We start from the raw sequence: 16,214 nt of genomic DNA, 5'->3' as shown, positions 1-16,214 counted from the left end.
CAAATAAATAAAAATACAATATACAATTTCAAATGAAATGGAATATAAAATTTAAAGACATACATTTACAAACATTCACATTTACATATCTTTACTATCTCGTAAAATGCAAGTTGAATGCTAATCATGCCAGAGTCCAGTGATTCTTTGGAAACTCATGTAGCAAATGGGTGATTGGTGTGCCCTGCATGACAATGCTACCCTGCGTTTATTAATAAGCTTTATCGTTGTATTGAACTCTTATATTTTGGTGAGTGGTTTGACTCTATTTATCAAGTATCTTTATTCTTTGTTCCACCTTATTGTAGAGCATTTCTTAACGTAGTTGCTGTTCAGCTTTTTGAATGCATGTGAAACTAAAGTTGCCATCTTGTTCCCTTCTATCCATTGTATAAGACTTGTGTAACTGATTCTGTTTCCTTGGTTGAGTGCAGGTTTCAGTTGATCAAATAAAATCTGCAAATAAGTACACTGATGACACCATCTATGCTGGAGAAAAACTTATAATTCCTTGAGAGGGATATGGGAGCTCAGATTATATTTGAAAGTTTGAGATTATATTTGAAAGTTTGTAGTATAGGTTGTCATGGAATGTGTATGCAGTAATTTGCACAACAACCTCAAGTCCCCAGTCTTGTTTAGATATAAGAGATCGGCCAGTCCAGTTTGAGTTTTGGATTGTTTATGGTAGGTTATCTATCACAAATTTTAAGGAAATATGTGATAAGCCAGTTGGAAATGTATTTGTTTTGTTTATACAGATTTCGTTTAGATTTGTTACTCAGGGGCATGATGTCATGTTCTAGAGATACCCTGTCCATGTATCTTTACTATCTCGTAAAATGCAAGTTGAATGCTAATCATGCCAGAGTCCAGTGATGCTCTGGAAACTCATGTAGCAAATGGGTGATTGGTGTGCCCTGCATGACAATGCTACCCTGCGTTTATCAATAAGCTTTATCGTTGAATTGAACTCTTGTATTTGGTGCCTCCACAATTATTAATTTCCAACCCTTATTGCGATGTGAATGATTAGTATTTGTCATTTTGTATGCATAACAAGCTTTAACTTCTTTTCATAATAAAAAATGGTTATTTTCCACAAGTAAATAAACAGTGTTCATTTCAGATGGCATTTTCTCTTTGAAACTGTGCCTCTGGACAACAGCCTGCTAACTTAACTGAACATTCATAAAGCTCTGCCAAATCTTAGTAGTTCATGGCCTATTTTAAATTCTATCAAACTTATTCGAACTAACACAGTATTTACTTAAGCGGGGTCATTTCACACTGCTTAGTACAATAGAATGATCTTTCTTGAAATAGAATAAGTACTTCAAAAAAGTACCTATGAGTTTTACTCATAGTTATTTGACTTTAACCTTAACAGAATCCTATGCCAAATCCCTATATGTCTTCTAGTACAATGTGTCCCTTGTTTGACCCCAAAAAAAAAAATAAAGCAGCAAAAAGGGCATTGGCCTTACACAGCCCGACATTAGAAGCTCTGCTAGATTGTTTGAGAAAGAGAAGCCCTCGTAGCCCTTGTACACGTACCCTGCAATTCTCGAATAATAAAACCCTGGGACAAACAGGATTGTTCCAACAATGCAAACAACATACCTGAACAACAATAAATAGAAATCCCACAAAAATAAAATCAGATATAACCCTCAGTCTTCAGCAGTAAGGCAACACCGATATAAGAGGCCAAAAAATCCAAAAACAGATTTGAGAAATAAATAGAAGAAAAATGAAATGCTTTATTTCCGGATAAAAATCATAGACAAACCATGGGTTCTGTCACCACCGATTTGCTGAGAGAACATGAAGAGGCAATGGCAATGACGATGGTGCCGAGGATTAACAGTGCAACTGCCAATGATATTTCCTTTCTGGGGGGCTTGCTGGGTACTATAAACGTACCGCTGAAATCATTGTTGTTTACATAAGACATGGACATGGATGGAACAAATCAAACCTCTTCTATTCGGCCTTATTATGGCAAAAACGCCTCTCCAAATTGCTCTCCATCATATCTGTTCGTCCCAGAGATATTCAATATCTATATATAGCCACTATGATTGAACTTAGCTCCAAAAGTCGCTTTCTCTACAAACATCTGCTTGTGACAAGGAGAGTAACGTGCATTAAAGCTTCTCCCAAATGCCTTGTCGGAAGCCTTACCTTGGAAGTTGATCGTTCATGCTTCATACCTCATTAACTTAAAGCTACCGATGAAAATATCAGCGTAATTTTGGCGGGGTAATAATGTTGTTTAATTACGCCGTAAGGCGTTTCTCCTCTTTGAAATGGGTAGGTTAAATTGACAGATCATTGAGTTGGAAGGTTTGTAATAGTCCTCGTAGAGAGATATTTCAAATAATTTTTCAGTATTGTGCTTGAATATAATGAAAATGGATAGAGAAACACCTAGAGAAATCTTGGGGTAGAGTTGCTGCCTTTGCTTGTGACCTTCTGAATCTCAAAAAAATAATTTGTGATGAGTCATATTATGATTTACACTCAATATTAAATATAAGATAAATATATAAGAGTAGCATGTGAGTGTTAGATTTATAAAGAATATTCTTTTTATTATTAATAAAAATATAGATAGTTAGTTTCATTTTAAAGGGTTATAAATGAGTTATAAATACAAGACTTAATAGGTTGTAAATATTTAAAGTGTTGTAAATATGAGTTATTAATTGTTTTTACTCAAAATCTGATAAATAACAATTTAGTAATTTCTTTATAATGGAGTGACTTAAATTCATGTTTCTTTAGGTTGAAGGTAAAGCCACTAAAGTGCAAAAATTGTGATGCCAATAATTAGAGGGATTGTCATCATGGGGTGATAAGAAATTTAATATTCCAAGAAGAGGAGGTAGTAGTAGATTCTAAATAAATTAGCAATGCAACAACATAAATGTTTGCAACAAATTTAGAGAGATCCACCTTGTAGAATAATGCACACACTACATGGATAATGGATTTCTGCACTTTATGCCTTACGGCGTTTTCTTTGCAACATCTGGTGCAAATGCTAGTTATATAATTACGCCGTAAGGCGTTCCCTCTGAAACAAACTCCCCTCCCATGCCAGCTGTAACTTTGTCAGCCTTCGATTCCGATGTTAGACGATGGAAAGAGTGACGGCCATTGGATTGGAAAAAACCGGTATGAATCCCTTGAATCGTTGAATCGGTTAGAGAACGAGGTGCAACTGAGAAAGAGGTAGAAAGACTACGCCACGTCCTTTAGCGGCAGAGGAAGGAATTGAAGGGACAGATGCTTGAAGCTTCCAGGGAAGAAGCTGAACGCAAAAGAATGCTCGATGAGAAATCAAATTATAGGTACAGATTTAAAATTTATTGTGTTGTTGATTCATTTCTAAAATCAGACTAGGTTTCGTTACCTTGTTCTATGAGAACATTACATTATTCAAGTTAGTTTCTTGGTTAATTTCTGTCACTTCTGAAAAGTCTCTGTATCAAATTAGTTTTGTGGATCTTGCAGCTTGTTTACATTAAGCTATTCTGTTAAATATTAGGAATATCCTGGTTTCGAATATGCTAATTAATGCGATATGTTCAGAAGGGCCTTGACACTATGATCTTTTTAAGCTCCAATGAAGTAGTAACAGCCAATGTTGATCCACGCAACATAAGATTGCCACCCTGATCCAACAGCTACCCCTGAAAACCGTTTCGAACCAGAAATGCACATTCAGTCTTAACCTCTAATTTACTTGCTATTGGTCCATATCATTAAATATTCCAAATCTCATATATTAATTTTAACCTGATCATTTAAATGATCAGAAGTTTGCATCTGTTTTTGTTTTTTTATTTTAGTTTTTCCCCTTCTGAGCTTAATAGATGCAGGATTAATTTTTTTCCAGGTCTAAGCTTAATAGATCCCAGATTAAATTTATCTTTTTTAATAGATTTGATGGCATACTTTTACATCAATGCACCAAAAGAATGGAGCTTCTTTCGGATGTAAGAGATTTTCAACTTTTCATTGAGTTTGACAGAGTTCTGTCCGATCAGTTTTATTCTCACAACTTTTAATTTTTTAAGTATTCACAAGTTTGCATTTGATTTATTTGATCCCTTTCTGAACTTAAACCTTTGGTGATACTTTTGGTGATGAAACGGTTCTTTATTAGGAACTATAATGACATCCAGGCATGTTTACATTATTGCACCAAACAGAATAAGTGTGGTCTTAAATGGAAGAGATTTCAACTTTTCATTAAGTTGGATATAAATAAATTCTAGTAGATCAATTTTAACCTCAAATCTCACATATCAATTTTAATCTCCTACTCTGAAAAATTGGCAAAGTGGAGTCAACGAGAAAAGCAAGTGCATTGCCTGAAAGTACTGGCTGAACACTGTTGAAGAGAATAGTAAACGCCAGCAAAATCGCCATTCTAGAAACCGTGTCTCTGATGACAGAACTGCTTGTGAACAACAGAGCAAAATCCTGGCGGAAGACCACAATGAGAACCCAAAATACAACACCTATTGCACTTGATGTAGTTGCAGAGACAATTATTGCAAATTTGGCTCCCCTGCCATTTCCAGCTCCTAGCTCATTGGCAATCCTCACTCTGCAAGAATCAACTTCAAATTACACCTAAGTCTAAATTAAATAGATAATACTATAACAGACAAAAAGAAACCCATTCAAATTCTAAAAAAAGGACATTAGGTGCCATCCAAAATAATAGTACACTGAGCATACCCAACTGCAACAAAGAATCCAAGGGGTATCATCATCTCCCAGCCATTGATGTTCATGCTGAAAGGAACGAAGTTCAAGTCTCAAAATATTAGAATGTGAATTTAATTACCATGCATCATTCTAATAAGAAACAGAGAAGCAGGTTTTACCAGATAGAAAGGGAATTCACTGCAACTTGAGGATCTGTTAGTTTCCCTGTGAGGAGGACCAGCACCCTGTAATACCAATTCTCTAAACTGAAGATAAAACAAATAATGTGAGCTCCTTTTGCGCTGAAATTAGAATCAATCAAATAGGAATCCTTTCAAGAGTGAGTTGTGGTGTGTTCAACTAACCATAGCATCACACCAGATGCGACGGAGAGCTTGAGAAAAGGCCACAAGTCTCTGAATGCTTTTCTGGAAAGCCCGGTCCACGTATGGGGACAACCTCCACAAGTAACATAAAGAAATTGACCAATTGCAGGCACCCACCACGCTAAATCCAATGTAATGGCTGCTCCCACAAGTCCCATTTCCAATTTAACGATAAAAAGCCAGGTTAGGACAATATGAAGCACCAATGAAGCTACAGAAAGCCAGGCAATGACCATGTTTTTCAACTGTGACTGCAGGTATCTCTGAATCGGAAACATAAATACAAATGCAAAGTGCTGAGGAATGAACCAGATTGAAACTGATCCGGATAGTTCAGCAATATCATCTGGCTGACCCATCAACTTGAGAAGGGGGGTGGCAAATATATAAATTGGTAGGAGGAGGACTGCAACAACAAAAAGCACAATCCAAGAGCGTTGCATATATACTCCCAGCATGTGGTATTGCTTAGCTCCGTAAGCTTGACCGCACAGAGTTTCCAGGGCACTGCCCATGCCTAACTGCCATTAAAACACAAGTTGAAACTACATCAGCAATAGGGGCCATGATGGCATAGCTGATTTACTTGCGTTTAATGTCAAAGTGATCACTTTCAAATTTTGACCTTCAAACTGTTAGAATTGGATACAGTCCGGAGTCGCTATATTAAATTTCCTTGTGCGGATTAGAATTTGAAGAGATAATTTTCGAAGAACCTTTTTTTCTCCCGCGAAATTGATAACTATATGTGTGAACAGAGCGATTGACTGTTATTTTTCTTCTTCTTTTGTATTAGGCATAAGCAGGTAATGCTTGAAGCTTATGACCAGCGATGTGAAGAAACATGCAACAATTTTTGCAGAATATCAGCGACGACTATATCGTTATGTTGATCAAGCAAGGGATGCACAACGAGTGAGGGTTGGCAGTGGGCAAGATGCAACCCCTGACATTCTGCGTGCCCGTAACGAGCAGGATACAGTTTATGCCACAATTAAGGGCAACAAGCCAGCGGATGGTCTCATTCTTATTGAAACAGCACAGGAAAGGAGCATTAGAAAGGCATGTGAATCACTTGCAGCTCATCTCATTGAAAGAATACAGAACACTTTTCCGGCTTATGATGGGGGTGGTGTTCAGGGACATGCACATCTAGATGCTGAGAAGCTAGTTATTGATTTGGATGGGGAAATACCAAATGATGTGAAGGATATTGCTCTAAATTTGCTCAGGAGTCCTCCACAATTGCTACGTGCAATTACTACATATACTGCTCGAATTGTCAATCTGATAAACCGAGAGACGGAGAAAATTGATGTCAGGACTGATGCTGAACGTCTGAGGTATTTGATTATTGCTTTGCCTTCTCCATTAGCTTTAATTTTGATTTACCAACAATGATATGAAAGCAGATATCGGTATTTCCATTATTGTATGATCACAATCTTGTTTTTGAAATAATAGCTGATCAATTGTCTGTTATTATATTTATAAAATGCCTTCCTTAAATACAATAGAAGTATTGGAAGTGCCTCAATACCATGGAACCCATCCCTCCTCTCCCCCTCCACTGAGAAATTGCTTTAGGAAACCACTCATCAAAATTTCGTGGGCATTTTCCAACAATGAACTTTAGGTGCAGTTTCCAGGAAATTGAAGGAGAATTTCAAAATTCCAAACAATGGGGTTTTTGAAAAATTGCCTCAATTAGATGAGACACGAGATTTTTTTTTAAAATTGTCAACAGTTTGGGAGATTTTGTTGGTTTTCTAAAGGGTATATACTCAGTTTTTGGCATGGCCGAGTTTTGCAAAACAACTAATCCTTTATTTGAAGGTTGGTTGTTGGGTGCATGTTTCCTTCATGGCTTCGAATTAGAAGCTTTGATATCATGAAAATGCTTTTTCAGATCTAGGTGCATCTTCTACCAGAGTTTTAGAAGTCACTGGTTTTGATATTCAAGAGAAGATTATTCATAACTCTTTTGTATTCATTCAGTTTTATTCATCGCATACATAGCTTAATAATTTTGGCTCTAAGCACATTCTAAAAGCAAATATCTTGAGTCTACTAACCAATTGCATTTGTTATAAAGGGAATTTCCAAGATCTTGGTCCAGTTTCCTACTAACATTTGAGAATGTTGAAGTTCTGTCTATATCAAATCTTGGGGTATCGTGTAGATCTAGTATAAGACGATAGAAAATCAATAGTTATTATAAATCGTAAACCCCCTCTGTGTGTTCGATGTTTAACAAAGGGAGTGAAAAGAACTATTGGTGATGTGGCAGCAACAGGTTCATAGTAGCACCCCCTTGACAGTTTTCAATACCATGGAACCCATCCCTCCTCTCCACCTCCACTGAGAAATTGCTTTTGGAAACCACTCATCAAAATTTCGCAGGCATTTTCCAACAATGAACTTTAAGTGCAGTTTCGAGGAAATTGAAGGAGAATTTCAAAATTCCAAACAATGGGGTTTTTGAAAAATGGCCTCAATTAGATGAGACACGAAATTTTTTTTAAATTGTCGACAGTTTGGGAGATTTTGTTGGTTTTCTAAAGGGTATATACACAGTTTTTGTCATGGCCGAGTTTTGCAAAACAACTGATCCTTTATTTGAAGGTTGGTTGTTGGGTGCATGTTTCCTGGCTTGGAATTAGAAGCTTTGATATCATGAAAATGCTTTTTCAGATCTGGGTGCATCTTCTACCAGAGTTTTAGAAGTCACTGGTTTTGATATCCAAGAGAAGATTATTCATAACTCTTTTGTATTCATTCAATTTTATTCATCGCATGCATAGCTTAATAATTCTGGCTCTGATCACATTCTAATAGCAAATATCTTGAGTCTGCTAACCTATTGCATTTGTTATAAAGGGAATTTCCAAGATCTTGGTCGAGTTTCCAACTAACATTTGAGAATGTTGAAGTTCTGTCTATATCAAATCTTGGGGTATCGTGTAGATCTAGTATAAGACGATAGAAGATTGATAGTTATTATAAATCGTGAACTGCCTCTATGTGTTCGATGTTTAACAAAGGGAGTGAAAAAAACTATTGGTGATGTGGCAGCAGCAGGTTCATAGTAGCATCCCCTTGACAGTTTTCAATACCATGGAACCCATCCCTCCTCTCCCCCTCCATCGAGAAATTGCTTTTGGAAACCACTCATCAAAATTTCGTGGGCATTTTCCAACAATGAACTTTAGGTGCGGCTTCCAGGAAATTGAAGGAGAATTTCAAAATTCCAAACAATGGGGTTTTTGAAAAATGGCCTCAATTAGATGAGACACGAGATTTTTTTTAAAATTGTCAACAGTTTGGGAGATTTTGTTGGTTTTCTAAAGGGTATATACTCAGTTTTTGGCATGGCCAAGTTTTGCACACTGATCCTTTATTTGAAGGTTGGTTGTTGGGTGCATGTTTCCTTCATGGCTTCGAATTAGAAGTTGATATCATGAAAATGCTTTTTCAGATCTGGGTGCATCTTCTACCGGAGTTTTAGAAGTCACTAGTTTTGATATTCAAGAGAAGATTATTCATAACTCTTTTGTATTCATTCAGTTTTATTCATCGCATGCATAGCTTAATAATTTTGGCTCTGAGCACATTCTAGTAGCAAATATCTTGAGTCTGCTAACCAATTGCTTTTGTTATAAAGGGAATTCGAAGATCTTGGTCGAGTTTCCGACTAACATTTGAGAATGTTGAAGTTCTGTCTATATCAAATCTTGGGGTATCATGTAGATCTAGTATAAGACGATAGCAGATCGATAGTTATTATAAATCATGAACCCCCTCTGTGTGTTCGATGTTTAACAAAGGGAGTGAAAAAAACTATTGGTGATGTGGCAGCAGCAAGTTCATAGTAGAACCCCCTGGACAATTTTCAATACCATGGAACCCATCCCTCCTCTCCCCCTCCACTGAGAAATTGCTTTTGGAAACCACTCATCAAAATTTCGTGGGCATTTTCCAACAATGAACTTTAGGTGCAGTTTCCAGGAAATTGAAGGGGAATTTCAAAATTCCAAACAATGGGGTTTTTGAAAAATGGCCTCAATTAGATGAGACACGAGAATTTTTTTAAAATTGTCAACAGTTTGGGAGATTTTTTTGGTTTTCTAAAGGGTATATACTCAGTTTTTGGCATGGCCGAGTTTTGCAAAACAACTGATCCTTTATTTGAAGGTTGGTTGTTGGGTGCATGTTTCCTTCGTGGCTTGGAATTAGAAGCTTTGATATCATGCAAATGCTTTTTCAGATCTGGGTGCATCTTCTACCAGAGTTTTAGAAGTCACTGGTTTTGATATTCAAGAGAAGATTATTCATAACTCTTTTGTATTCATTCAGTTTTATTCATCGCATTGTTAGTCACAGAAACGGAACATCAAGAACCTCATGTCTTTGATGAAATTTTTGTTATGATCTTAATGAACTTATTTATGGTGTTTTAAATCAGAGAAATGAAATCTAAGAACCTGATGCTTTTGATTTCAATGCGGATAGATGAAATGCACATCTACTCCCTTCTGCATCAGCATCATAGAAAGAAAGCATTCCTTTTACAAATACGTCCCAATTCTCTATTTTAAGTTTCAGGGGAATGGGTTTGTGGGGGATACATTGGGGATTATCCTCTTCTTTATTTTGGGTTCCCACTCTGCCCCAAGTTTTGAGCAAGGTGCCCATTCTATCTACCACTTTCCCTATCCCGGAGGCAAAACTTTTTAAAAATTCCAATAGATAGAAGGTGCGGAACACCTGGTTCAAACCATGATAAATCAGATTTGTTTCAGAAATATCACTGTTGTCTATATTCTGTGTGTTGATTTCTTGCCTGCAAATTTGAATCTGTTGTAAATATTCCTGAAAATCTCTAGAGTTATAACTCGAACCCTCACGTTCTCCGCGGCATTCAGCGCCTTCACGAACAAGGTCATCTGGCTGATCGTCATTTCTTTTTTCTTTGCACGAGGCTTTGTGAAGACAGGGTTAGGTGATCGAATCGCCACATAGCCTGGTATGCATTCCTTTTCCAAATACGTCCCAATTCTGTGTTTTAAGTTTCAGGGGAATGGGTCTGTGGGGGATACATTGGGGATTCTCCTGTTCTTTATTTTGGGTTCCCACTCTGCCCCTAGTTTTGAGGAAGGTGCCCATTCTGTCTACCACTTGGCTTATCCTGGAGGCAAAACTTTTTAAAAATTCTAATAGATAGAAGGTGCGGAACACCTTGTTCAAACCATGATAAATCAGATTTGTTTCAAAAATATCATTATTGTCTATATTCTGTGTGTTGATTTCTTGCTTGCAAATTTGAATCTATTGTAAATATTCCTGAAAATCTTCATAGTTATAACTCGAACCCTCACGTTCTCTGTGGCATTTAGCGCCTTTACGAACGAGGTCATCTGGCTGATCGTCATTTCTTTTTTCTTTGCGCGAGGCTTTGTGAAGATAGGTTTAGGCGATCGAATCGCCATATATTTTGTCAAATGGCTGGGGAAGAGCACTCTAGGGCTTTCCTACGAGTTAACTATAAGCAAAGCTCTCATTGCCCTAGCAATGCCCAATACGACTGCTAGAGCCGGGGGAGTGTTCTTGCCCATTATCCAGTCCTTGTCTCTCTCCGGAGGTAGTTTTCCCAACGATAAGTCGTCGAAGAGACTCGATTCCTATCTCATTCAGTCACAATTCCAGGTAATTATTTTCGTTGCGTATGATATTTTGGAGCATATTGATGGCATTTTCAATCACAAAAACACACTGTTTAAAACGGGATGCTTTCTATTAAATTTTGATTTTGATTTTAATGAGCTTTATTATGGTGTTTTCTATCACAGCAACGAAACCTTAACATCCCCATGCTTTTGATTTTGATCTAATTAACTTAATTATAGCATTTTCAATAACAAAAACGAAATCTTGCATTTGATTAAAGTATGGTTTTGATCTTAATGAGCTTAGTTATACCATTTTCAATCACAGAAATAGAATCTCAAAACCCCACTTTTGATTAAATTTTGATTTTGATCTTATTGAGCTTAATTATGGCGTTTTTAATCACAGAAAAAAAATCTTTTTCTATTAAATTGCGATTTTCATTCCAATGAGCTTAATTATGGCATTTCCAACCACAGAAATGGAATCAAACACTTGTTGTTGTTTCCGTTTTGATTTTGATCTTAATGAGCTTCATTATGGCATTTCCAATCACAGGAATGGAACTTTAAGAATCCCATGTCTTTTATTAAACTCTAATTTTTGATCTTAATGAGTTTAGTTATGGCGATTACAGGCATAGAAACTAAATTTCAAGAATCTGAATTTTAATCTTGATCTTAATGAGTTTAATTACGGTGTTTTTGATCACAGAAACCAAATCTCAAGAACACCCGAGGTTGATTTTTATCTTAGTGAGCTTCATTATGGCATTGTCAGTCATAGAAACGGAACATCAAGAACCTCATGTCTTTGATGAAATATTTGTTTTGATCTTAATGAGCTTATTTATGGTGTTTTAAATCAGAGAAACGAAATCTAAGAACCTGATGCTTTTGATTTCAATGCGGACACACAACATGCACATCTACTCCCTTCTGCATCAACATCATAGAAAGAAAATCTTAAAACCCGATTATTTTTTATTATAACAACCATATATTTTTATTTGTATTAAATTTGATATTTGATTCTGGGAGAATAGGCTCCTTTGAAACAGTTGTAACGTAAAGTTTATTTCAATTACCTTTGAGGCTTCATTCTTAATGAGTTCCGTTATGTTGCTTTCAATCACAGAAGAGGCTCTTTTGAAACAATTGCAATGTAAGTTTTATCTCAATTACCTTTGAGGCTTCATTCTTAATGAGTTTCGTTATGTCACTTTCAATCAAAGAAGAGATTTAAAAGACTCGACATTTTGTTTAAAATTATTTTGGAATAGGCTCTTTCGAAATAAATTGGTCTTTTTGCAACAAAGAAAACTTACAATAAGGATATGACTTGTGCGTCCAATTTTCTTGACTTTGAATGGTTCTTCATGCCTTTCTTAACTTTCAGACATCTTTGTTTCTTTCAATTTTTCCTCTATTGCTTCGAATACTATATTTTGGAAGAGGTTGTGCATCAAACAATGTTATTATCACCTCACATTTATGATATGCCATATTCAGTAAGTTACTAATGGCATCAGAATTTGGATGTTAAGGTTGGTAAGTTGTGATTGTGGCAATATTTTAGGATTCTGTGTGAAAATTTCTTGAGCTCATACTAGCATAAGAGCACTTGATTCACTCACTCATTGATCTCAAGTTAACTCCACCATTATCTCTGCCTTATTTAAACTTATATGAAGACATTGACATTATGAAAATGCTTGCAGACAACAATCTCTTGATATTGCATGCTATCTTTCCCTTTGCCTTTGACAATGTAGTATATTCTGTTAGTTGATTTCTTGCTTATAATTATTATATTATGTTAAATACCATTACTGTATTGTGCATTGGTTGTGCATCAAACAATGTTATTATCACCTCACATTTATGATATACCATATTCAATAAGTTACTAATGGCATCAGAATTTGGATGTTAAGGTTGGTAAGTTGTGATTGTGGCAATATTTTAGGATTCTGCGTGAAAATTTCTGGAGCTCATGTCATGATTCTGGAGGCACTTTAAAAACAGCTATTGCAAGTGATTCCAATGCTTATTTTCCTTGAAAATTCAGGACTATTCGGGGGCCATGTTGGAGTTTCAGATTTTAATTAACAAGTTATTGAAAAACTGGAAATACTAATCTATAAGAATACTTGGTACAACCCACTGTTATCTGTCTAATTATGTAGTCTGAAACAACATCATTCATCAACAAAGGGATTTGTGCATCATATAAAAATGTCAGTTATTTATTTATAGAATAATCGGAAATGATGAATGTGGGCTTTGTTTCTGGGTGATTCAACCTTCAGGGACATTTCTGGACAAGGAAAATGGAAATGATAGAAAATCCTCTGCCATCAAACTGGAAATTGATTCTTTGATTGTTGATATCCTACCTGCAAATTTGAATCTGTTGTAAAAATACAAGGAACTGAAGCCATCTCTATTATCAACATTTTGCTGCTTTGTTTTGAATCCATGACTATATACCATTCAAACGAGTGATAGAACTTGTCGTTTAGTAGCAAGGATAAGTAACAAGACTGATTTAGTTAAAGCTTTGTTCAATTTCTCAGTCAGTCAAATGTTGATGCACTCATTGGATGAATGCAGGCTTTGTTTCTGGGCGGTTCAACTTTCAGGGACATTTCTGGACATTTCTGGACTACTTCATCTCCGGTAACAGCCTTAATCTCCTTTCTGAGTTTTTGTTTAATTTCTATTTCATCCATGGACCATGATAGAAAATCCTCTGCCATCAAATTGCAAATTGATTCTTTGACTGTTGATATCCTGCCTGCAAATTTGAATCTATTGTAGATATTCCTAAAAATATATCGACCTCCCTTTAAACACGGTCAACTATGCCACCTATTATGCAAAGGTCCTTTTATCGATTCCTAGCAGTTTCAAATCTTGATATTGGTTTGTTAGAACTGGAAAAAATACATTGAATATATAACCTGATTTCAATAGGTAAAAGAACACCACAACAGGACTTTCAAAATTCATACATTTCAATATATCGTGGACATACTTTTCCATTATAACCAAAAGAAAGAATATACAAATGATGAATTTTGTTCTGATCTGATTTGTTTTTTGCACAACAATAAAAATGAGTAGAAAAAAAAGTCTGACAGTAGTTAACACTATCTTACAAATTTTAGTCAGCTAGTGGTGATCAACCATTAAAACCAACAAAAAGAACAAGAAAACTCTGACAAAATTCTCATTATCTGCCTCCAAAATGCACACATGTCTTGACCTGCTAAGACCTAGTCTTGAATACTCATATCGGATTGATAGCCTTTGAGATTTTAATACCTTGGATACTTTGGATTTTATTTGTATGGAAGTGTTTGTTTGGATTTATTTAGAATGGAGTTGTGCTAAATGCAACTGTCATTTCGTGCTAAATTTCTTGATGTCTTCCTTATTCTCAGGCATTAATACTCAAAATATACAATGAAACTATTAGAGATCTTTTGGTTACCACTAAATTTGGTAGTGTAGATGGACCTGGTTCTAACCTTGCAACCTAACATTTGATCCCTTCTGAGAGGCCTTGCCCTCTTTTCCAATTTGGGTAAGGAATAACAATCTCCCTCGTTATTCTTAGAATAAGGATTCCATCCATGCAATTAGTGGGTGCCTAGGAATATCTGTCTTAATCCTCGAAGTACATTTCCAACTACCTTTCCAACTTTGCAAGCATTTATGTGAAAGTGGTTTTTGGGCTTTGGTCTCCTAAAGGAAATCAGGGAATCGTTTTAGATGTTGATGGAATAATCTAGACCCAAAATCCAAATTATGTAGGATTGATCTCAAGTTAACTCCACCATTATCTCTACCTGATTTAAACTTATATGAAGACATTGACATTATGAACACTGACTTAGCCTTTGGAATTAAATTGGCTATCTTTTGGAATTAAATTGGCTAGGGAATCATGTGGCTTGGTGAAGGAAATGCTTGCGGACAACAATCTTGATATTGCATGCGATCTTTCCCTTTACCTTTGACAATGTACTATATTCTGTTAGTTGGTTTCTTGCTTATAAATATTATATTATGTTAAAAACCATTACTGTATTGTGCATTGGTTGTGCATCAAACAATGTTATTATCACCTCACATTTATGATATAGAATATTCAGTAAGTTACTAATGGCATCAGAAATTGGATGTTAAGGTTGGTAAGTTGTGATTGTGGCAATATTTTAGGATTCTGTGTGAAAATTTTTGGAGCCCCATTCAATGCCACCTCCAGATAATCTGCTCCAACCCATACTTTAACAACACCAAAAGGTTTCCTCTATTTACTTAGCTCATTCTATTTCATAGCATACCTTTTGATATCTTTCAACAACAACCAAATTTAATCATTATTAATAATTATGCAAATATTAGAATGTCCTTATATTATGTATACATCTCATTCTAATATTTTCTTTCTTTTGCAACAGGACATATGGACTCAGAAAAAGCACACCTATGCAACTACGAGAAGAATAGAAAGCAAGAAATATGCGTCTCCAACTACGCATAAATCTCCAATGGTGTTCAGTATGCCATCATTCACCATGCATCTTCCACTAACAATATATAAATCCCCATGGCAAAGGTAACTTCATTTCCATTCATTCCAAATTCATTTTAACACAACTCACCTACAAAGTATTACTAATAAATTTCCACAACTGATTTACATATTACAACTTCTAACAAAATATACATTTTGCAGGTTCATCACTGCTTCTTCAGGTCTTCGATGCCTCCAACAACTTTTGATACAACTTCAAATATGGAATGACAAGAACAATGCTCTTTAGAATATTATATTCACTATTTGTATTTTCCATTTGAAACTTGAAAAAGGATGTTTCAAGATCAAATGCCATTTTGATAGTTTGTCTTCACAACCGATTCATTATCAATGGGTTTTAACATATTTTGTTAACAAAATCAATTTATTTCAATGAATATAATACATGTTTTCAATATGTCTTCATATTAATTAAATTTCCCGTTTGAATAATGATTTCTTAAATAACCCTATCCAAATCAATATGGATACCCAATTCTTGTTCGCGTTTCGCGTTTCGCGTGAATTCATTCCTTTACCTTCACCTTCAACTACGCAATTTTAATCCAGATGCGATGGTGTCTAAACAAGTTCAATGGATATTTAAGACTACTTGCATTCCATTTTGTAGCCACTTTAACCCCCAAATACGCCTTTCGACATGGCTTCCTCAAATTGAAACTCAAATACATCGACCCTTGCTTTCAAAAAAGCCCATTCACATTTCAATATTTTTCCACAAACTATGCCTTACGGCGTTTCCTTTGCAACATTAGGTGCAAATGCTAGTTTAATTTAATTTAATTAAAAAATATTAATGCAAGGAAACTAAATGGATCACGC

At 35.6% G+C, this 16,214-nt stretch overlaps 2 protein-coding genes across 5 annotated transcripts; one reads left to right on the top strand and one right to left on the bottom strand.

Moving 5' to 3' along the window:
- The first annotated feature begins 3,079 nt into the window (after positions 1-3,079).
- Positions 3,080-15,721, top strand: LOC149157626 (AUGMIN subunit 5-like). Of its 3 annotated transcripts, XM_089435931.1 has the most exons (5): positions 3,080-3,359; positions 5,911-6,457; positions 13,397-13,462; positions 15,253-15,410; positions 15,531-15,721. In XM_089435931.1, the coding sequence occupies exons 2-4, from the start codon at positions 5,937-5,939 to the stop codon at positions 15,299-15,301; spliced, it is 636 nt and encodes a 211-aa protein (XP_089292057.1). In that variant the 5' UTR covers positions 3,080-3,359; positions 5,911-5,936; the 3' UTR covers positions 15,302-15,410; positions 15,531-15,721. The 3 variants fall into 3 exon arrangements, 2 of the variants coding, with proteins under 2 accessions (XP_089292057.1, XP_089292058.1); XM_089435932.1 differs by lacking the exon at positions 13,397-13,462; XR_016261622.1 differs by lacking the exons at positions 5,911-6,457; positions 13,397-13,462; positions 15,253-15,410; positions 15,531-15,721 and adding an exon at positions 5,372-5,505.
- LOC149157627 (protein DETOXIFICATION 27-like) lies at positions 3,553-5,872 on the bottom strand. Of its 2 annotated transcripts, none has more exons than XM_089435929.1 (5): positions 5,094-5,872; positions 4,908-4,994; positions 4,759-4,815; positions 4,386-4,624; positions 3,553-3,701 (listed from the first exon to the last, which is right to left on the bottom strand). In XM_089435929.1, exons 1-5 carry the CDS (start codon positions 5,627-5,629, stop codon positions 3,625-3,627), a joined length of 996 nt encoding a protein of 331 aa, XP_089292055.1. In that variant the 5' UTR covers positions 5,630-5,872; the 3' UTR covers positions 3,553-3,624. The 2 variants fall into 2 exon arrangements, with proteins under 2 accessions (XP_089292055.1, XP_089292056.1); XM_089435930.1 differs by having other exon boundaries at positions 4,908-4,973.
- Positions 15,722-16,214: the final 493 nt, after the last annotated feature.

The sequence above is a fragment of the Pinus tabuliformis genome, chromosome 5_2 (assembly GCF_031772625.1).
Source record: "Pinus tabuliformis cultivar Carrire ecotype Pingquan chromosome 5_2, CPIR1, whole genome shotgun sequence".
Taxonomy (NCBI): Eukaryota; Viridiplantae; Streptophyta; class Pinopsida; order Pinales; family Pinaceae; genus Pinus; species Pinus tabuliformis.
This window is presented reverse-complemented; position numbering and strand designations above follow the sequence as displayed.